This window comes from Saccostrea cucullata, unplaced genomic scaffold (assembly GCF_032062105.1).
Source record: "Saccostrea cucullata isolate Sc308-1 unplaced genomic scaffold, CSIRO_AGI_Scuc_v1 ctg1177, whole genome shotgun sequence".
Classification (NCBI taxonomy): domain Eukaryota; kingdom Metazoa; phylum Mollusca; class Bivalvia; order Ostreida; family Ostreidae; genus Saccostrea; species Saccostrea cuccullata.
In genome coordinates, this window is record NW_026924569.1 from 89,113 (window position 1) to 112,379 (window position 23,267).

The window sequence follows — 23,267 nt, forward strand, 5'->3', positions numbered from 1 at the left end:
GTGAGAAACATGGGATAATTTGCATAACGGGCGAAGCCCACTGACGTCAAACACAAAGGCAGCCGCACGAGATTTGCATGCATATTAGGCCTCCTTAGCTCCTGACCTATCGACCTGCCTAATTTACATTGCGGTAGAATTATCAAGAAATCAACTCCGCTAACTTTCAAAGAGTCAGCAAAGAGAGAAAAATTAGAAATGGAAATATTACAAAACATACCTTGGATAACTTAGGTTTTATTATGAATTGAATTTTATATACAAATACTTAGTGAAAATAAAGTAAGTACAAAATAACAAATTTAGAGATCTTTGAAAATTTGTTATAAAAGATGTAAATTACATTATTTTTAACCTCTACAGGACTCAAAATCAGTTTGCTATATCAGTAAATTCACTATATCAGAGTTCATTATAACCGTAAAATTTTTACAAAGAATTGTTAAGAATTTTGCCAGGAACCCCAACAAACTTCGATATATCCGTGAATTTGCTATATCCGTGTTTGTACTAAACGAGTTTACTGTACATGTAGACAAGCGATTTTAATGTAGAATGTAACATAAAGTCCATGGGCTACAATGCTCATCTGGTTTGTGTCATGATTTAAACAATTCAGATTCTACACTTCTCCAGGATGCTTCCAAATAAGTTTCAGGTTTCAGACCCAAGTGTTCTTGAGAAAAAGATTTTTCCTGTATATTTCAATGTAGAACTTTGCATTCCCTATTGTGGCCCTGCCTTACCCCTGGGGGTCATGATTTGAACAATTTAATAATTTGAACAATTCAGAATCTTCACTATCCCAGAATGCTTCCACACTGGTTTCAGACTTGAACTCCCTTTTGATGACCCCACCCTACTTTTGTCTTTTCTTGATTATCTCCCCTTGTAAGGGGTCTTGACCCTTCATTTTAACAATATAAACTCTCCGGACAGACAGCTGACATTGGGTCAGCAGAAAAGCTTATTTGAGCTTTCAGCTTAGGTGACCTAATGAAAAGATTGACTTCTTCAATCCTACTTTTTAAAAGTTTTATATCTTCATGCAGATTTCCTAAATATTGATAGTTTCAGCAGTGCCTATCCTATCACAATTAATCTAAATGTACCGGGTATATACTTTGATCATGACATTAATAGAATCATAATTTGTACAACCTGTTACTAAGAGACAGTACACCATAAATTGGTAAAGAAAGAGCTCAGAATTCTGTGAACCAGAAATATATTTGACAGGAATCAGAGTCTGTCGTAGGTGATCAAGTATTCCGGGTAACACTGGTCTTTATCATAGACCACAAATTCTCGGAAAAGTCCCCCTGTCTGTTGCTTCACTCCAACCACGGAATCATATCGTTCATGATCAGGATCTGCACAATCATCCTTGTGACAATTATAGCATGGTGGCTGTTTATATTTCTTATCTTTCTCTGTTAGAAAGATATGTCCGAGAAGCATGCGCATTAGAAACATTTTCCCTTTTTGTCCTCGTTTATCTTTATCATCTAAAAAAAAAAGAAGACATCATTTTTTAAAAATCATCCATTAATGCACCTCCCCCCCCCCCCCCCCCCCAATTTAGACATTTTTAATACTATATACAGGAACATTTTTGCCCCGGTTTCATTTTCGCCACTTTTGCCCTACTTACTGGTGGGCAAATTTAAAAAGGGGCAAATTCAAAGAACACAGTATAATTTCTTATACCGAACTGTAATTGTGTGAATCTGAAATGGATAAAAATTGCTTGCAAGTGTGAAAGGGTGAAAATATCATGGAGCAAAAATAAGCCTGCATACAGTAAATACAAAACAATGCAAACAAACCTGCATACTGGTCAGCTTTTGTAGAACTTTCAGCACAGTAAATACCACGACCAAACATGCCACCATCACTTCCATGTTTTGGGTCCACACCCTTTGCCTTTATATTTCCAACAAATTGACTCTTAGTGCCATGAAATAGATACACTTCGTTCAATTTTGATACGATGTCTTGTTTTAGTCTTTCATCCATTATTTTTTCCGTAAAAATAGCACCTTTAGCGACAACATTTTTTATTCCTTGCTTTTTAGGAACTGCTTCCACTTTAGTCGGGAATTTTGGAGATTTTGTTTTAAAGACTTTATGTAACATCTTCCTGCGTTTACGGCTATATTCTTGATACAAATCAATATTCTCAATAAGTTCTACTTTTTGAACATGTATTTTTTTATGGCTGAGGTTTCTTGCATCTGCTCCTTGCCCCACTAATTCGGGGTTAAATGTCTTTTCTACTAGTTTGCGAATTGCATTGAAAGTTTTTGGATCCACATCATGGGTTTTTTCTATGCTTGTTACAATTCCTTTAAAAAATTCCATAATTGATTTCCCATCCTTAAAGTGTTTCCAGTAAGTTGGTACAGTTGGCTCCTCTAACATTTTTCTCAAGTCCTCATCAGTGCCGCGGCGGTGTCTGTTTTCTCGTCTTACCGGGGCCACCTCCTGAGGGGACCCCGATGGACAGATACTTTCTATCTCTTGTCCTGTTTTGTTCACTTCCTTAGCTGAACCTTTCAGTGATATTCTATTCTTCTCTATTAAATACAAAACAAAACCAAAAAAGTCATTCAATTCATAAAAAAAGATCTTAGCAAAAATCATAATAAACTTATTTTTATACAAACATATTTTTATCCTTTAGAATGAGATACAGTTGTGATTCAGTATCTCAAACACTAGTGTTTCAAATACCATGAATTATATGTTGAAGTGATTTGGAAATTCCAACCACTTATACCACAAGTGTTTTACCCCTGATAACTCAATTGTCAAACCGTTTTTCCTCCGTCCTGTCTAGTTCAAGATAATAAGGTTTGACTGTATTTTCTTATGAAGACTATGAAAACCCTAATTATTATACACGTATCTTGGATCTTCTTTGGCAGTTTTGATTAAACTGGTCCATGCATTGGTATTGCAGAAGTTGAAAATGTGGAGGTTGTTTCAAGTTGGATGAAATAAATAGCAATACATTTGTCATTTGTTATACAGGTAGCCTAAAAAAATTTTTATTTGAATTCCTGATAACCACAAATCGTTAAATTAAGCTAAATATTATTATCATTATTCATGAGTCTTTAAGGACAGACGAGACGTTCCTTAATAATAGATAAATTTTTCTAAGAGTTTGTCATTGAAGTGTTGCTACTTAAACGTTTACTCACAAAAAATTGAGGTATCTTACCAGGCATTTCTGCAAGATACCAGGGGTAGTTTTTCTTATATAATCCTTTGGGGAAGAAAAATAATTTTCCAATTTCAAATATTTAAGTGTTTGGATTTTTTAAAAACGTCTAGAAACTGGTTTAGAAATCAGAATGTTGTGAAAATTTTGAATATTTTTCATACATTACGAAGATATACAAAACAGATTTTGAGGAACGTCTCATCTGACCTTAAGCTTTTCTACTATAAAGTCAGGCTATTCAGCCCCAAAGCAGCAAAATATCACATACTCACAATGCCAGGTAAAATAGATGTTTACGTCAAGTCTTTAACCTTATCATTACAACACTTCTTATTACAGACATTCAGCCATTAAGCTTGATTAAAGTTTACTATGTACAACTTTTCAAAGTAGTACCTTTATCCAGTGAAACAAAGACTCCATACTTCTGACCAATGTCATACATTTTCCTCTCTTTCTCTTTTGGTATTTCACTAAAATTAATTCTCTCAATGCTGTGTTCATGTAAAAACCTTTCCTTGATCATTTGGGAGAGTTCACTTCGAATAGATTCTCCTTTGTCTCTGGATAAAGCATATATGTGAAGTTCCATCACAGGTGTCATTTTGGACGGGTCTCCTGCACTGGCTTGTGGGGTTCTCTTAGCACTCTTTGGACGTGACCAGTCCCTTTTTCGATCAAATTCAACATCTTTATGGTGATCTCTGTACTTTCTAAAATCTGGTGATGAGTTTCTTTGTCTTTCTCTGCCTGAGGTATGAACATAGAGACTAGGAGCAGAGGCCTCCCTTCTTAGAGCTCTGTATCTGCCAGGATCTGTAAAAAAATATTTGTAAATTTGAGTCCTTCATAAAACAAGCAGTCAGAGAGTATATCATACACAAAACTGGGTCCATTACTAGCATTTACCATATACTTAGTAGTAAATACACCGATTCTGCACAGTGCGATACGGGTGACGTCACAATACCCATATCAAGGACCGGTCCGAAAATCCATATCACATATCGGACCGGCGGGCAGAAAATCCATTTTTTCACCGGAAGTAACCCTTGCAGAAAGTTTAAAAGTTAATTTACTTGATTTTATTTAAATATTCATGTAAAATAATTCTTTAATAAAATTTGCCGTCTTAATTTTTTTTCAGTTACCAAAAATTGGCTCTATTGGATTTTAAAGAAAAATGTCATAAACAAGCACGAAACATTCTTCAGTATGCAAATGTAAGCTCGCATATTACAGTCCCTGAAACGTTCTACTTTCCCATTTTTCCGTTCGCTCAACGTTCGTTCACCGTTCGTTCTGCGTTCGTTCACAGTTCGTTCAGCGTGTGTTCACCGTTCGCTCTCCATTCACAGTATTGCGTTCATCGTTCACCGTGCGCTCGCGTTCACCGTTCACAAAACGTTCACCTTTCGCTCTTCGTTCCGTTTACTTTGCGTTCATCTTGCGTTCACCGTTCACTTATCGTTCAGTCTTCATTGTCATTCGGAACCCCGAAGTGAAAGGACTTATCTTTTTGATGGTAAGGATTTACACGTTTTTTAATTAAATAACTTAGATATCGTGTTTGAAGAATAATTATTTCATTGCAAAAATTATCTATGATATTCATATTTCTATTATTATAACTCAGCTGTTACTTTATTCATGAAATTTCCCTGGAAAATGATACATTAAGTGCCTACATATATGTAGAACGATGCTAAAATATTTAATTAAAAAAAACGGCAATGTACAAATGCTTCATGCACAGCCACAATTTGTTGTAATGTTTAAGACGAAAAATCGTTAATGGATGTATAATAATTAAACCAAGTCTTTTACAAGGCAAGAATACACAAAAAAATTATTTCTACAGTAACACATATTTTAAACTACACGTAGGTCTGAGAATTATGAACAGTACTGCAAATATTCAGTTCATTAAATATCTTTAGAGCTAATTAATTAGACTGATGGTGTGACTTTAGATTTTAGAAAAGATCAACTGTTTAAAATAGTCTATTAATAGAGAAGGAAATTCCTTCCTTCACCGTACCTAAATATATGTTTGCCATTTTAATAGTATAATCAAGACCCCCCCCCCCCCCCCTCCCCCGGTGCCTCTTCTCCCGAAATAAAATTCTTAGTGAGTATTTTCAGTATATTTTGATTAATATTTAATGTGTATTGTAACACAAGAAAACCAGTCTTTAAACCAACATCAAACAGTCATCAAACAATAGTATTTTAGAATACACTTGTGCAGACAGTAGTATTTCAAATTGGCAGGGAATATGTTTCTAATTCAATTTAAAACTTAATCCTTCCAAGTATATTTTCCCACTATTTATCAATTTTTTCTGCAGAAATGCAAAAATCAGATCTAGAAATGATAGGGAAAAAAATTAAAACTTCTTGGAAATACTAAGTGACTCTTTGCCTTCGGCATGTTCGGTGAAACGCGATTTCCACACCTCCACTGTGTCGAATGATTTGATTGACAGGAAAAGCACGTGGACTTCCTGTGAACTGTGTGAACTTGATAAAAGAAAATAAAAGCCAATGATTACTGTAAAAGAATCTGTTAATCTAAAAAAATGATTACCTTTACTGCTTGGAATATTTAGGAAAAATAAGAATTTTTATTTGATACAACAACAGACATCTAAGAATTGAGGGTATCTCTCTCTCTCTTTCTCTCTCGTACATTTCTCTGTTCAATAAAAACTATGACAGCACATTACTTATTTAGTTTTGAAAATTTAATCTATTACAAATAATCTGAATGCCTCTTTCCATCATCTTGATCAAGTATAATCACGGCCGGGAAATGTCTACAGATACAGTACATGTAGAAGTTAGCTAAAATAATCATCATAAAAGAATACAAAAGACACATAAATATAGAGTATTTTGCATTAGAAGTTTAAAAAACGAAGACAAATGTGAATTCATAAAAAAAATAATCCATTTTTTTACTCAGAATAGCCTTGGCATGGAAATACATGTATGTTTGTTTCAACCGCATACAATGTATTTAATTCATTCTATAAGTTAGTAGTAGTTTTATCTTCTAAAGTCCACATCATTTTATTAGTGAAAAGAATAAGCATAATTACTATATAAATAGATTTATTTTATATATAAACTACCTGCGTTCGGTAACAAATAAACAATCATGTTTTACGGTAATTAAACTCGTGTAATAAAAATATCGATTTAAAACAAGGTACAAATATGTACAGATAAAAAATGTTTTTATTATTTATTTATTTATTTATTTAATTATTGTTTATTTATATTAAAGAACCTGAAATTAGAATTATAGAGTAATAAAATAATTTCAATGCAAGGAAAATACCGGAGGCATTCCGAATAAATCGTTCATCTTGCGTTCACCGTTCACTTTGAGCTCCGTTCGCGTTCTGCGTTCACTCACCGTTCACCAAGTTGTGTTCAGCGTTCGCACATCGTTCACTCACCGTTCGCTCTGCGTTCGTTCACCATTCAGGTGGGAAAGTAGAACGTTTCAGGGACTGTAAGTATTTTAAATATATGATAAATAGAATATTACATACTAAAATCCATATCATATGTCACATCAGCCCTTCGGCCCTATATCAGCCCTTGGGCCTTCGGCCCTCAGGCTGATATGTCATACATGTATGATATGAATTTTAGTATGTAATATTCTCTATATATATCTGGATCCCATTAATAATCAATGATGAAAATATTAATAAAGAACTGCTCAGTAAAACGGACAAAAAATAGTTCAATTTTTTAAAGGTTACAAGTTGAAATTGTCACCCCTCAGAAAAGCATTAATTGTCATTAACCCCTGCTTTTGTTTTATATACTGTAAGTCGTTTTAATTCCACAGTGGTAAAATTGCACGATTTCTTAAAAAGTACCAATCACAATGGTTTTAATTTTATGCTCAAGAACTTCATTTTAATTTTGTATGCACATTTAAACATTTTTTAAAACCAATGACAGCATTCATGGTGGGTTTAATTTCACAGAAAAATGACGAATCGCGAACATAGTGAAATTAAAACCATCGTGATTATTTGCCAATCTACAGTATGTAATAGATTATGCACTATGGTTTTCAAATGAATGTCAGTTTTAGCAATTACCCCTTAAAACATGCACTGATTATATAATATGGATTGTTTCACATGTTCATTGTATACTCAGCAAATAAAATATTCCTGGAACAAAACTAAAATAAATAAACATCATTTACTTGTTCCTTCCAATCCCTGTCTCCTCTGGTCGAGATGCTGTTTAAAAACCGAGAAGGTTTCTCTGTCATATATGGCAAATGTTATCTGAAAAAATGTATTGTTGTAAAATGAATATTATTAAATTATACAAGTCTACATTGACTAGAGAATGGACAGAAACGATATTTTTTTTTGGAGCAAAGAAGATAATAAAAAAAAATCTGGTAAGAATTTTTATGATCCAGCATTCATTTAAATAATAGTTTTTCAACACTTTAAATAAAGGAAATATTCTTGACTTGAGATTGTTTCCTCTTTACCTTCCAGTGGTTGTCTGTTTTGGCCAGTGAGACACTTTCTGTGATGAGGAGAGTAGCCACCTCCTCCACAGGATACCTCAACAACTGTCCTACACCTAAAGCTGGAACTGCTATATCATACACACCAAGGTCACCACATAGCCTAAAACATTCCCTAACTGCCTGCTGCAGCTCCTAAAATGTCATACAATACAATAAACACATGCAATATTAGTACCCAATATATCAATTATTGGTTTAAAATCAAATGTATTTAGATGCACTTTTTTGTTGAATTCAAATCCTCTTTTCATGCATTTGCATTTAGTGGGGGGGGGGGGTCTCATCTACAGGACCTGCATTTTTCCCCCATTCTTCTTTTCAATTTTAGGGGGTTCATCCATTACATAAGTGCACCCTTCACACCTGATTTTACATTTGTACTGTAAGTCATTTTAATTCTGCGGTGTTAAAATTTCACGATATCTCAAAAAGTACCAATTGTGATGGTTTTAATTTCACGCTGCAAGAAATTAATTCAAAATTCGTATAAGCATATAAACATTTTTAAAAACTAATTATAACATTCAAGATGGGTTTAATTTTGTGGGAAAATGATAAATCCCGAACATAGCGAAATTGAAACCATCGTGAATATTTGCCAACCTACTGTATTTCTCCCATGATAAATGGGTGAAAGACATTTTACATAAAACATTAAGTATTCATAAATCAACATGATTGTCATTATTGAGACTTAATTGATACAATGTACCATCAAGGAATCTTTAAATATCTTACTTTATCTGCATGCAACTTCAATAATGTTTTTTTTTTAAATGTGAAAGAGATGATTATAAAAATGAAGTTTGCATCTGCCCAATAACAGACCAATAATCATACTCAGGTATATCTTAACATTTAATTTAATGATACCCAGGGATATGATTTGAACTAGTCTTACCTTAATTGATGAATGATTTCCCCTATATTTTGGGAGTGATATATGGCACACATGCTGACATTGAAGTTTGCCACCATTTTTTGTCATGACAACATTTTCTGAAGAATCGTAATTTGAAGAGAGTTCCTAGAAAACAACAGAATATGTCAATTGATACAGGAAGAAATTTTTCAGACACAAATTTCAATAAAATAGCTCACTCAAGCCTTGGGTTCAGGTGAGCTTAAAACCAAAAATTTTCCCCATTTACAGTCTCCTTCAAGTTCTATTTGAATGCCTGATGCAAAAAATATTGCCTATGTACAAGTGACCTATGGAAAAATTCATGAATACATACATCAAATAAATCTTGTCCACCCTGTTTCATGAAGCGTTCAAATATCTTGCCTCTCGTTGCTAATCCTGATGGTCGATCAAAGAAGTTTACCAAACACTTGGCCTAAAATATTAATAATAATATAAAAACATGGATTAAATTGTCAGTTTTAAGGACATCATTGACCCTCTAAGAATGTAGCTCTACTAGTTTATACTTATAACAAAGGAAGAGAAAAATAGCATTTGAACTCGAAACTTTGCAACAGCAATACACTAAAAATCGATCTTAAGTTCTACTGGTCAGAGACCAGAAAAGCTTATGCAATACTAATGTGTCCATCAGTCCATCTGTCTGTCTGTAAACAATTTCTCAATATGCTACTCCTAAAGTTTTGGTCTGATTTCAATATAACTTGGCACACATGTAGACTATACTAAGATACATAATTCTGTGTATTAGTTTTTGGTTTGAATCATCAGTGTTGCCATGGTTACTCAAACACAGAATTTTCTGTGCAATACTTTCAAAATGCTACTCCACATAAGTTTTGGTCTGATTTCAATATAACTTGGCACACAAATACAATACACTAAGATACATAATTCTATTTAATATTTATTTTTGATTTTAATGATCAGTGTTGCCGTGGTTACTAAAAATAGATATTTCTGTGAAATACTTTCAAAATGCTACTCCTCCTACAGTTTTGGTCTGATTTTAGTATAACTTGGCACACAAGTAGACTACACTAATATACATAGTTGTCATTATTTTTTAATTTTGGTGAATGATGTTGCCATGGTAACTAAAATAGAAATTTATGTAAAATTCCATTCAAAGGCTACTCCTACAGTTAATGATCAATTAATCAGTCACTATTAATCTATCTCTGTGAAAAGACTATGAACTTCCAATGTTACAATTCATTAATGGAGAAAGACGGACAGACAAAGTAATTCCTATCGCAGACGCATAGTCCACTGGCTTGTGATGATGTGATATAAACTTAAAAATTATGACTGATGTTCAGGGTTTGTTTTGAATTGACTATGTTATTTTGATGCACTGGGTCTGTTTTGAATTGACATTTTAATGTTTCATCTTCAGGGCCTGTATTGAATTCACTTTGTAATGTTTGATGTTCCTGGCCATTCCTGGCTACTGGTAAAGTTGTAGTATTATTACAACCTTGTCTCAAAGAGAGACTTAATCAAGGATCATTATCAAGGATCATTATAATATTCATGCTGTTGCAAAGTTTCAAGTCCAACTGCTTCTTTTCTCTTTGTTAAAAGTACAAAGTAGACCTACAGTCGACAGAAACTTCTGGTTGGTTTAGTCATTTTCTGGGCAAGATTTATTGAAATCAGACCAAAACTGTAGGAGTACATGTAGAGGCATTCTGAAAATATTTCAAAGAAATTTTCTTTTTTTAGTTACCATGACAACATCAAATTGGTCATAAAATTGAAAACCAATATATGTATCTTAGTGTAGATTAATTGTGTGTCAAGTTTTATTGAAATCAGACCAAAAGTGTAGGAGGAATTGCATTTTGGAAAATTGTTTACAGACAGACAGACAGCTAGACGGATGGACGTCGGACACCTTACTATCACATAAGCTCTTCTGGTCCTCAACCATTACAGCTAAAAACGCAGCTAGGACTTCCAATTCACTTCAACAAATCCAGGTATACAAGGTATCATTGACTAAATTAAAAATAACAATTATCCACTTTATTTGAATTTATGTAACAGGGATGTCTCTTAAATGTACTTTAGATCTATTGCTCATTGAGATGCTTTTCAAAATTTTCTGCTATAGATTCTTTTGTTTGTTAAACTTTGTCCCCTACTTGTGGTCAACCCATGCCCATTATTATACAAACTTGAATGAATGTCAACAATTTGATCGAAAATGATTCTCATATATACAGTCAGAACCTCGTTATCTCAAACTTGATAGGACCCAGAAAAAATTTAAAGATATCCAAGGATTTGACAGGTCTTTGAGGGTAAAATACTTGAAGAATAAGTAGTTGGGACTTTAAAAACACTTTGACATATCATTGTATTCAAGATCTCAGTGTTTTAGATCCAGAACTTCAACTGTAATATGATTATTGGGAAAAAAAATCTTGAATCCCACCTTGTAGAGTGTTACATCAGCTTTGACGACTTGGATTGTAGAGGACCTCACTGTTAATTTCTCTGAATGTGACGCTCTCTCCTCACCAGAAAAATCTGGGGATCGAGACCCTGCTACAGAAGTTGGGAGATCACTGAAGATATCCTCCTCTTCATAACTAACAAAAGCCAATGATATCAAATTTTATTCCATATTTCCTCTCTGGTTCTTCTAAAAGTATGTGTGCCTTCATTCATATTTACCTTGACAGTTTTAGAGTATCATCTACTGTGGTTTCACCAATTTTCCTTGGCATCAATTTTCGTGGATTTTGTAAAAGAGATGTTTTCGAGGATACGTAATTTCATGGACAAAAGCATTGCCCATACAAATGAATATCATATTTCTTAATTCAATGAACATTTGAATTCGTGGATCTGCACAACAACGAAATCCTCGAAAATTGGTGCTCAATGAATATTAATGAAACCACAAAATCATCCATTCTGGACATTTACTTAAAACTACAAGCTAGCCCAAATGAAAAAGAAATCTAACAAAATACTTTTAAAATATCTTCAAAACCCTACCAAAACATACTTTTGTATTTTGTTTGTACGTTTTGAAAGTGTTGCATTTAACGAAACATCAGTGCAACACTTTATAGGATGGGGATGGCATGGTATTTTGTTAATGTTTCATTACAATGTTGGTGTTTTATTAATGTTTCATTACACACTGCAAAATGAAATTGCATTTTGAAAGTATTTCGTTACACTTGTCTGCATCAAAGTAATATTTTATTAGCGTTTCATTTGATTTACAGACATGTTTAGGGTTGAATTATATCTAAGAGTTGTAAAAGCTTCCAAGAACAACTTAACTATTTACATCCTGTGTAAGACTAATATTTGCGCCTATTTTCAAACCACTAGTACTAGGTCAGAGAGAAACAAAGAGATTGGTGAAGGGATATGCAAAGTGTTAGTATATATATATATTGATCCTTGATTGGAAAAAGCAAAATCAGGATGAATCTGGATATGAAACAGGTATTTATTTGACATAAAGTTCTTTTTTACTGGACTACAGTAACCTTCAGTCTGTGAATGTGGATGTGTATATGGCCTGTTTCTATTGGGTTTTTATTTATTTTAAGATTGACCTTTAATCCATATATACTAGCTTAATTAGATCAGTTTTAAGCATTGGATTAAGTGATGAATTATTATACATGAAAATTCTCTGTAAATGTATGTGATTGGAGAAATGGCCAATGACTTGAGAATTATATCTTTTAAACCAAAGGAATTTAACTGCAGAGAATGATATAAGAGAGTGAACTTGGTGTTTTTAAATGTTGGAATGGTGCACTATTGTCTATTGAACAATAGTGTCAATCCTGGAATTCAAAATACTGTGAAACAAGAAGTGTTTATGTTTCAAAATGAGACTGTGTTTAGATGTTTTCAAAGACTTGTGGATATTTGTTAATTATTTAATTTGAAAAATTCAAATTTAGTGGTTTATTGATGATTTGTTGCTTATGATTTGTTAGTAGTTTGTTGGAGTGTTTTGTTAGCCTCGTTTGCATGTGATTTGCTATACAATCGGAATACTTTCAAAACACAGTGTTTTGTAAGTAGTTTGTTAGAGTGTTTAGTTAGTAGTTTGTTAGAGTGTTTTATTAGTAATTTGATATAGTGTTTTGTTAGCTCATTTGCATGTGATTTGCTATACTATCGGAATACTTTAAAATCACAGTGTTTTGTTTGTATTTTGTTATAGTATTTTGTTTCCCCTTTTTTTTCATTTGGGAGTGTAACAGATGTTACTAAAATAAGAAACAACGATTGAAATAATATAAATCTTACGTCTGTCTACTTGATTGTGACTGGAAAGGAAGCCTGACTTTTTTACTGCTATTTCCGACTATAATTCCACACTGAAGCTGGCATTCTGCCATTTTTATGAACTGCTTTTCTTCCTTACGAAGTCCGTTTGACATGATTGCAACATCTGTCTCTATTTCGATTAAATAAGGTTAATTTTTGTGTGATGTAATGACAGACATACTAAAGAAATGACTGACAGAGATGACAGATTTTACGTTCCCTCGCTTTCACAAAAGCTGAAGACAATAAATTCAAACAATGATTATTAAAAAGATGAATTTACAGCTGAGCAAGATTTTAAAATTTGTATCTTTGATCCAAAGCATGCTTAGTACATACCATCTTTACTAATTCTGAATAAATCCAGTTTTCCATCCCATATTTTCTGCTGTATGCTCTTCAGACTTTCCAGGTACTGTTTCCCATGTGCATCATCACCGACAATCTCAATGATCAGACACTTGTCTGTAGTCTCTCTTCTGACTACTCTAAGGAAAGGAAGACAACACATTAATTTAGACAAAAATCAAACAGAGGCTTGGTGGTCAAACCCCCCCCCCCCCAAAAAAAGAAATGCTAACTCATAGACATAAAAAAGCTGCCCAACAGATAAAAAAAAAATAAAATAGCAAAAAAAATGAAACAACTTAACATAAAACAAGTTGCCTTAATTAGTAATGTAAAACTGAAATAGCTAATTAACAGGGACATAAAATAAGCTGCCCAGCCGTTCAAATAGTGAAATAGCAAACTAATGTAGATTGACATATCGTCGCTGTAATATCAAAATGTCGTAAGTCGATTTTTGGCGCAAAATTTTTTTTGCTAATTTGGAATCTGCAATATCGAATACATGTTCTGTCAAAACGTCATGTCTCTAGGCCAATTAGAAAGTGAGATACAGACCTGTGATAAAAGCGCGTATGTCCATTGGATGCAATTTTTTTCTGACAAAAGGTCGTATGTCTCTGGGCACTGACAAGGATGTCACTTGAATATCAAGGTTAAAATTATGATTTTACTTAAATCTTTTATAATTTTTATTAAAAAATGTGTTCAACATACACAACAAAGTAAATTTATTTAATAAACAGAGTAATTAATGGAAAAATTGATGAAAAGTTAGATGTAAGGTTACTTCATGACAAACTGAATTCTGTTTTCGCAGTTTGTAACTGCAATCAATTTATGAGTATGTTAATTCATATAATACATTTCAGAGCGAATATCAGATTCGTACGCTTAACAATACATTGCAGGGATTTGTTTCAATACTTTACTGGAGATACGACAATTTGTACAGAAAAAACATCCAGGATAGAAAGGAGAACACTAGACATACGACATTCTAAAAAAGATGTTTTTTGTCTCTCCTGAAAAGTTGGGATTTTTGACTTACAACAATTTGATATTACAGCGACGATATATAGGATCTCCAATGAATGATTTGTAGTTGGATAGGATTTTTATCAGCTTGTGTGATTTTTATTCCCGAGCCTTGGCCCTGAGGCCGAAGAGTGTATAGAGTACAACCCGGGGAAAATTCCTGTACACCCTTGATTGGACCTGGATGACAAATTTACTTCCTATGTACCCATAAAAATACTTTGTAAACATCAGAGTCTAATCAACTGTGTCTCAACCTAGGATAAGATACACACTACAATGCATCGTGACCTCATGTCAATTGCTTTTTATCATACAAGAGGCCCATGGGCCACATCGCTCACCTGAGCACTAAGAGTAGGAAAAAGTAGAAAATGGCTTTTTATTGTAAAGTTTAAATCCAAAAGTAGTCCCATGACCAATCATGGATTTGCTATTTTTTAGAAAATGATTTTTAAAGAATTTTCCTATATATACCATTAAAAACTTTGGGTTGGCCATTTTGGCCCCGCCCTACACCTGGGGGTCATGATTTGAACAAACTTGAAATACACTACCTGAGCATGCTTCCATATAAATATGATGAACTCGGGCTTTGTCATTCTTGAGAAGAAGATTTTTAAAGAATTTTCCTATGTATTTCTATGTAAAACACCCCCGGGGGTCATGATTTGAACAAACTTGAATCTACACTACCTGAGCATGCTTCCATATAAATATGATGAATTATGGCTTTGTCATTCTTGAGAAGAAGATTTTTAAAGAATTTTCCTATATATTTCTATCTAAAAGTTTGGTCGGCCATTTTGGCTCCGCCCTACCCCTGGGGGTCATGATTTGAACTAACTTGAATCTACAATACCTGAGCATGCTTCCATATAAATATGATGAATTATGGCTTTGTCATTCTTGGGAAGAAGATTTTTAAAGAATTTTCCTATATATTTCTATGTAAAACTTTGGTCGGCCATTTTGGCCCCGCCCTACCCAGGGGGTGATGATTTGAACAAACTTGAATCTACAATACCTGAGCATGCTTCCATATAAATATGATGAATTATGGCTTTGTCATTCTTGGGAAGAAGATTTTTAAAGAATTTTCCTATATATTTCTATGTAAAACTTTGGTCGGCCATTTTGGCCCCGCCCTACCCAGGGGGTCATGATTTGAACAAACTTGAATCTACAATACCTGAGCATGCTTCCATATAAATATGATGAATTATGGCTTTGTCATTCTTGGGAAGAAGATTTTTAAAGAATTTTCCTATATATTTCTATGTAAAACTTTGGTCGGCCATTTTGGCCCCGCCCTACCCCGGGGGGTCATGATTTGAACAAACTTGAATCTACACTAACTGAGCATGCTCCCATATAAATATGATGAATTATGGCTTTGTCATTCTTGAGAAGAAGATTTTTAAAGAATTTTCCTATATATTTCTATGTAAAAGTTTGGTCGGCCATTTTGGCCCCGCCCTACCCCGGGGGGTCATGATTTGAACAAACTTGAATCTACACTACCTGAGGATGTTTCCCCATAAGTTTCATCTTTCCTGGCACAGTGGTTCTTGAGAAGAAGATTTTTAAAATATGCCACTAAATTTTCATTAATTCCCAATTATCTCCCCTTGAATGACGGGCGTGGCTCTTCATTTGAACAAACTTGAATCCCCTTCACCCAAGGATACTTTGTGGCAAGTTTGGTTGAAATTGGCCCGGCGGTTCTTGAGAAGAAGTCGAAAATGTGAAAAGTTTACAGACAGACAGACGGACAGACGGACAGCTAGACAGACAGACGGACGCCGGACAAAATGTGATCAGAAAAGCTCACTTGAGCCTTCGGCTCAGGTGAGCTAATAAAAACTATGCATTGTGACGTCACATTTTATTTACCCCGGCTCAAGTCTGTGCATGGAAATTTACACCAGACTCTGTAACCATGCAATCAAATCTTGTGTTACAAGCTACATAGGAAATAAGAAAAAATATCACATGAGTCATATTCACAGGATAAAGGGGTAAACACAGGATAAAAAAAGAATAGGCTTGGAATTTTCAAAACTAGAAATACAGCAAAACAAAGTGTACAAAACACTTCTGTGAAACTAACATAAAGAAACCAAAAAAAATTTAAGAAACTAAACAGTGAAACAAGAAGCTGCAGATCTGTAGCTCGATCTCTGCTTGAGAAAATTTGGACAGATAAAGCAGAGAGCTACAGATCCAAGCATTAATTGTAACAAGAGGCCCATGGGCCTTATAGGTCACCTGAGTAGCATGCAACAACTTTCCAACAAATTAAATTTGCTTCATGTTTTAAACCAGAGGCCATGGAATTCTGACACAATTTTGAAAAAGGCACCATTGCTTATCATAATTATACACTCAGCATGCTTACTCTGATTACTTTTAAATACCCCGAGTAGATCAGAGTAACAAAGAGAAAATGCATTTCCACTTTTGGATCAGTTGTGCACCCCATCCCGCAGGAACCACTGAACCTTGGGCCACATCTTTCAAAATTTTGGAAATTTTATAAATTTTATTTCATCATGTTGTTGATTAATACCAAAGTGCAGATTTCAAAGCATTAAATAATTTTCAGACAATGTAACCCCCCCCCCCCCCCCCCCAGTACCTCTGTCCCAGGGGCCAGGAAAATAACCGTTTTTGGAAGAAGCAGCTTTCTTCATCAAATATATATACTAAGATCAATTGGCATAATACCTAGGAACAAAGGAAAACATTTTCAAAGAATGCATGCATTTTCACTAAATAAACATTAGAGCCCCACCCTAACACAAGAAGCCCTGATCCAGGGTCCCTGAAATTCAAAAATCTCAAAGAGGCATCCATCCTTCTCATAACTATGTACATAGTTCACTGGTTGAATACCCAGGCGAGAGAAAAAGATTTCTAAAGAATTTATGCATTTTCACTAATATTATCAATAAAGCCCCACCCTAACACCAGAACCCTCAACCCAGGGGTCATGAAATTCACAATTTTGGAAGAGGCAGTCTTATTCAACATAGCTATGCACTTGGTTAGTTTATTTAATGCCCATGAACAGAGAAGAAGAATTTCAAAGAATTTTTGCATTTTCACTAATTAATCTATATAGCCCCGCCTTAGCATTAAAACCCCTTGCCCTGGGGCCATGAAATTCACAATTTTGGAAGAGGCAGTCATTTTCAACTCAACTATGCACTTGGTAAGTTTACTTAATGCCCAGAAGCAGAGAAGTAGAATTTCAAAGAAATAATGCATTTTCACTATATATCCTATATAGCCCGGCCCTAGCCACTAGAACCCCTGACCCTGGGGCCATTAGATTCACAATTTTAGAAGAAGCAGTCTTATTCAACATGACTATGCACTTGGTTAGTTTATTTAATGCCCACAAACAGAAAAGAAGACATTCAAAGAATTTTTGCATTTTCACAATATAATCTATATAGCCCCGCTCTAGCACTAAAATCCATTGCCCTGGGGCCACAAAATTCATAATTTTGGAAGAGGCAATCATTTTCAACTCAGCTATGCACTTGATTAGTTTATTTAATGCTCAAGAGCAGAAAAGAAGAATTTCAAAGAAATAATGCATTTTCACTGTACCTATTTAGCCCCGCCCTAGTACTAGAACCCCTGACCCTGGGGCCATGAATTTCACAAATTTGGTAGAGGATCAGTGCTGATTACAATCATACCAACAGTTTGACTGCTTGATGTCCAGGAGTAAAGAAGAAGATTTTTAAAGATTACACTAATTTTAGTGGTTTTTGCCCCACCCCCCAGGCCCCAGGGGGACAGGGACAATGAAATTCTAAATTTTTGTTCCCCTTCACCCATAGATGCTCTATGCCAAATTCGGTTGAAATTGCTTCAGTGGTTTCAGAGAAGAAGCTGAAAATGTTCAAATGTTAACGCAACGACGGATGACGACAGATAAAAATAGGTCACCTGAGTTTACTCAGGTGACCTAAAAACCTTCAATTTATGCCGCAGATTTTTGTCGCTCACTTACTATTTCTGGTATTTTATGCTTTCCCCAGTTTTAAATGTGGTATGTATCTGATCGAGATATATATATATATATGGATGTCCAAATGGCATTGTAAATCAAAGGTTTTTACAAGGCTTGGATCTGTAGCTCTCTGCTTTATTTGTCCGATTTTGTTCAAGCAGGGAACTACCGTTCTGCAGCTATGAAACCGATTGAATTAAAATCTCACACATCAGGTACAAAAACTCACTTATCAGCTGAACCAATAGACCAAGCAAAATGATAGCCTAGAAGAGGAAAACTTATCACTTAAAGATGCACTGTTTACAGTGTGTATGTGTTGTTTTATAGATCTAAAAAGATAAAAAGGGGGGTAGTGGCCAATTTTTTTCAAAGCCAACTTCCTTTCACTTCCAATTTCTTTTCCACACAATACTACATTTCCTTGATATCACTATACTGTGGAAAGAAGTGGGGGGGGGGGCAACCAACCTTTCAATGGAGATTTTCAATAGTAAAGGTAATGTTGGGAAATAAAGGGGGCAGGCCCCCCTGTTGCTATGTTCCTGTGCCTTATGATTCAAAAGCTAAAATATAAAGAAAATACAAATGATTGAAATGAAATTTACAGCAAATCAAAAAATATGTTGTAACTTGTCTTGTTAATTTCTGATGAAACCATTATATTAGGACAGAATTTTTCATTCATAGGTTCTAAATTATTCTTTATCAATTAAAAATTCATAGCAATTAAGAGTAATTATATAAAAATATATGAATCTATCTCTGTGAAAAGACTATAGAGCTTCTAATTTTACAATATTAATTAAATATATGGTTAAAGATGGACAGTCAAAGCAAATCCTACTACAGACTGACATACTCCACAGGCTTGTGATGATGTGATATATATATACTTACAAATTATTACTCTGAATTGAAGTAACTTTAGATATAAAATCTGGGTCCCTCTTGTAGCATCTTGACTGTCCTCTGTTAAATTGACATCTTAGTGTCTGATGTTCGGAGCCCATATTGAATGGACTTTGTAATGTTTGATTTTCAGGGCCTGTTTTGAAATGACTTTGTAATGTTTGATTTTCAGGGCCTGTTTTGAAATGACTTTGTAATGTTTGATCTTCAGGGCCTGTACTGAATTGACTTTGTAATGTTTGATGATCCTGGCCATTTCTTTCACTCAGGTTTTTTTCAATCAACTGTCTAACAGTTGCAACATCCTCAATTCCTCTCAGTGATATGACATCACTTTGTACCTCGATATCAACAAGATATTCACTTTCCAAATCACTTTGTCTTTGTCTTTCGAGTTTCTTTCCATATGGAATCGGAATTTCCTCTTCAGAAATAAGGGTGGCAGTAACATCTACAGCTATTTCAGCTGACGCCTTATTTGCTGCCGTCCCAAACAAACAAGATTCCCCTTGGACTTCTACAAAAGCTTCGATTCCAATTTTTGCCAAAGCTTTTCCAATACATTTTGCTGCCTTTGGTTTAGATAAAATCTTAGCATCCCTTTTTGATATGTTTTTCCTGTGCTCATTGATGTTGCTCTGATTGGCTCCCACATCAATCCTTGCAACAGTTTCCTCTTCCTTTTCATGGCAGCTGATATATGGTTTTGGTGTTGTGACATTCTTATCTTCATTTTTTTGTGTTTCTGGAGAAGTTAACTTCTCAGAACTTCCTCCTTTGGATTTTTTATCTGTTTCTTCCTCACTGTCAGATTCAATTATCATCAAATTTGATGCCATTGGAAATCGCAGACAGAAATAGGTTTTGATCTTAACAAAGTCAAAATGTGTGCCAGTAATGTTTGTTATTGTCCCACTACATTCTGTAAATTAGAAATTTTGTTATGACTGAGATTTAATAATTTTCAACTTCTTTTTTTGTCAAGACATTTTCTTTGGTTAATCAAACCATATTCTTTAAACAAGAACTTTAAAAGGGGCCACGTACTGTATAAATTAATATTTAAAATCCTCTATGGCTGAACTATCCAGGATCAGATAATATATTATTCATATAATTAATTTACAAATGCACTGGATGTTTTTTTTTAAATAACAAAAATATATATATGCAGATATTTTCTATACTTATATCAATTTCCAGTTTCCATAAAATGAAGAATAGATGATTAACCCATGAAGACAAATTTAATAACTTTTCGATGAGCTTGCAACAATAAAGTAAAAATCCTCATTTGTGACATTTCGGTTAAACTCTTTAAAAGAGCTGTCGAGATCAAATAATTTTTTACTAGCGCTCTCGAGTGCTAGCAACTACATGTATGTTAGTCCATTTGTCTGCAATACGCATGCTCGGTTTCACGGTAGGGCATTCTGGGAATTTGACTTAAATTTACAGTCTAGTTGTCTGTAAAAACGACCACAGATAGACTGTATGATAACAATTCGTTGTGTCATTAAATAATACTGACCTTTTCTGTTTCATTCTGAAGTTTGTTTATTTTATTGTGTATTAAACTTACACTTAAAAAGTAAACTACAAAAGAACAAGAGGCCCATGGGCCACATTGCTCACCTGAGCACTAAGGGTAGGAAAAAGTAAAAAATGGCTTTTTATTGTAAAGTTTAAATCCAAAAGTAGTCCCATGACCAATCACGAATTTGCTATTTTTTAGAAAATGATTTTTAAAGAATTTTCTTCTATATATCTTTAAAAACTTTGGTCGGCCATTTTGGCCCCGCCCTACCCCGGGGGGTCATGATTTGAACAAATTTGAATCTACACTACCTGAACATGCTTCCATATAAATATGATGAATTATGGCTTTGTCATTCTTGAGAAGAAGATTTTTAAAGAATTTTCCTATATATTTCTATGTAAAACTTTGGTCAGCCATTTTGGCCCCACCCTACCCCGGGGGGTGATGATTTGAACAAACTTGAATCTACACTACCTGAGCATGCTCCCATATAAATATGATGAATTATGGCTTTGTCATTCTTGAGAAGAAGATTTTTAAAGAATTATCCTATATATTTCTATGTAAAACTTTGGTCGGCCATTTTGGCCCGCCCTACCCCGGGGGGTCATGATTTGAACAAACTTGAATCTACACTACCTGAGCATGCTCCCATATAAATATGATGAATTATAGCTTTGTCATTCTTGAGAAGAAGATTTTTAAAGAATTTTCCTATATATTTCTATGTAAAACTTTGGTCGGCCATTTTGGCCCCGCCCTACCCCGGGAGTCATGATTTGAACAAACTTGAATCTACACTACCTGAGGATGTTTCCCCATAAGTTTCATCTTTCCTGGCACAGTGGTTCTTGAGAAGATTTTTAAAATATGCCACTAAATTTTCATTAATTCCCAATTATCTCCCCTTGAATGAGGGCATGGCCATTCATTTGAACAAACTTGAATCCCCTTCACCCAAGGATACTTTGTAGCAAGTTTGGTTGAAATTGGCCCAGCGGTTCTTGAGAAGAAGTCGAAAATGTGAAAAGTTTACAGACAGACAGATGGACGCCGGGCAAAATGTGATCAGAAAAGCTCACTTGAGCCTTCGGCTCAGGTGAGCTAAAAACTTAGGTCAATGCCAAGATTCTAGACATCTAGCTAGTGAGTTATAATATACCACCTTCCTGAATTGATCAATGCAGTTCCACACTAATATAATATAATAAGACTATAACTAATTTCGTTTTCAATGTAATTTGCACTTCACAAAAAAAATTATAACTCTAATTATCAGACTATAGACTCATTAAACATGAAAAAATTCCTTTCTGTGTTTAAAAATTGCTACGGCGCTAGCTCACTTATCTTTTTAAAAAGATAAACATTAAACTTGTAAACAGTTATCACATGTTCACTAGATTGTCAGAAAACAGATAATAATTATTTGTGATTAATGATTAGATAATGCACCACACATTAAGATGTTAATAAACTTACTTACTAAATTGACTGTACCTTACAACTCCTTTCAGTTTCACTTTCTTTTCTTTTCTCAAGAAGCACACAAACCGGAAATTCACCAATTTGGCTATAAATAGCTCATGGGGGAAACCAGCATTCACACCAAAATAGAATACAGATAACACTGGTAAAATCCACCTGTGACGTCATTCTTTTGTTTGCGCGCTCCATTACTTTTAAGGTCAAGATCTAGTAAAACGTTTAGACTAATTTTTTGGTGCTAGATCCATTATGACGTCATAATCAATTTCAACTTTCTTTTTCCCGTACTATGCGGCTTTAGCAGAATTATGTAGAAAATAGGGTATTTTCATGTCATTCAACTTGAAATCATATGAAAAGTAAACCGGATACCTATATTAAATTTGATATTGATTTAAGGAAGAGGCCATGAACATACTAATTACCGTTTTCTGAGAGACTGTAGGCAATCTGGATACATTTCCTTTGCCGAATACGAAAAAAACTCCCATTTTCATGATTGGTTTTCTTAATTTTTCAATAAAAATGACAGTTTAAAATACAGTTTTTCATCTTGTTTACCTACAAATTATGCCCCGAAACACCTTATTTGACCAAGCTAAAGTTGTAAAGCATCAATAAAGGAATTTATTTCTCAAGTTTGATAAATCTGTAGGCACCTTTCATTTACTAGATCTTGACCTTAAGGAATGGAGAGTTGCAAATTACATTGAAAACGAAATTTGTTATAGTCTTATTCTCCTTTCCGTGCCTCTACCAAGGAAAGAACTTAGTAAATTTTAGAGAAGAGTTTTGGAAAATTTTAAAGGTTAGTTTCACATTAAGAAAAAGTAGATCATCCATGATGAGAATCGA

At 34.2% G+C, this 23,267-nt stretch overlaps 1 protein-coding gene across 1 annotated transcript in view; it reads right to left on the reverse strand.

Annotated features, from left to right (window-relative positions):
- LOC134266734 (uncharacterized) overlaps nucleotides 1-22,425 on the reverse strand; it is a 44,004-nt gene extending 21,579 nt beyond the window's left edge. The window contains exons 1-11 of the mRNA XM_062748956.1: nucleotides 22,407-22,425; nucleotides 19,373-20,306; nucleotides 13,396-13,544; nucleotides 13,036-13,186; nucleotides 11,183-11,339; nucleotides 9,050-9,151; nucleotides 8,713-8,838; nucleotides 7,770-7,943; nucleotides 7,470-7,554; nucleotides 3,629-4,048; nucleotides 1,830-2,579 (exon numbers count right to left, since the gene is read on the reverse strand). Coding sequence (XP_062604940.1) covers nucleotides 1,830-2,579; nucleotides 3,629-4,048; nucleotides 7,470-7,554; nucleotides 7,770-7,943; nucleotides 8,713-8,838; nucleotides 9,050-9,151; nucleotides 11,183-11,339; nucleotides 13,036-13,186; nucleotides 13,396-13,544; nucleotides 19,373-20,223 — 2,965 coding nt within the window. The 5' untranslated portion in view covers nucleotides 20,224-20,306; nucleotides 22,407-22,425. The remainder of the gene's footprint in view (nucleotides 1-1,829; nucleotides 2,580-3,628; nucleotides 4,049-7,469; nucleotides 7,555-7,769; nucleotides 7,944-8,712; nucleotides 8,839-9,049; nucleotides 9,152-11,182; nucleotides 11,340-13,035; nucleotides 13,187-13,395; nucleotides 13,545-19,372; nucleotides 20,307-22,406) is intronic.
- Nucleotides 22,426-23,267: the final 842 nt, after the last annotated feature.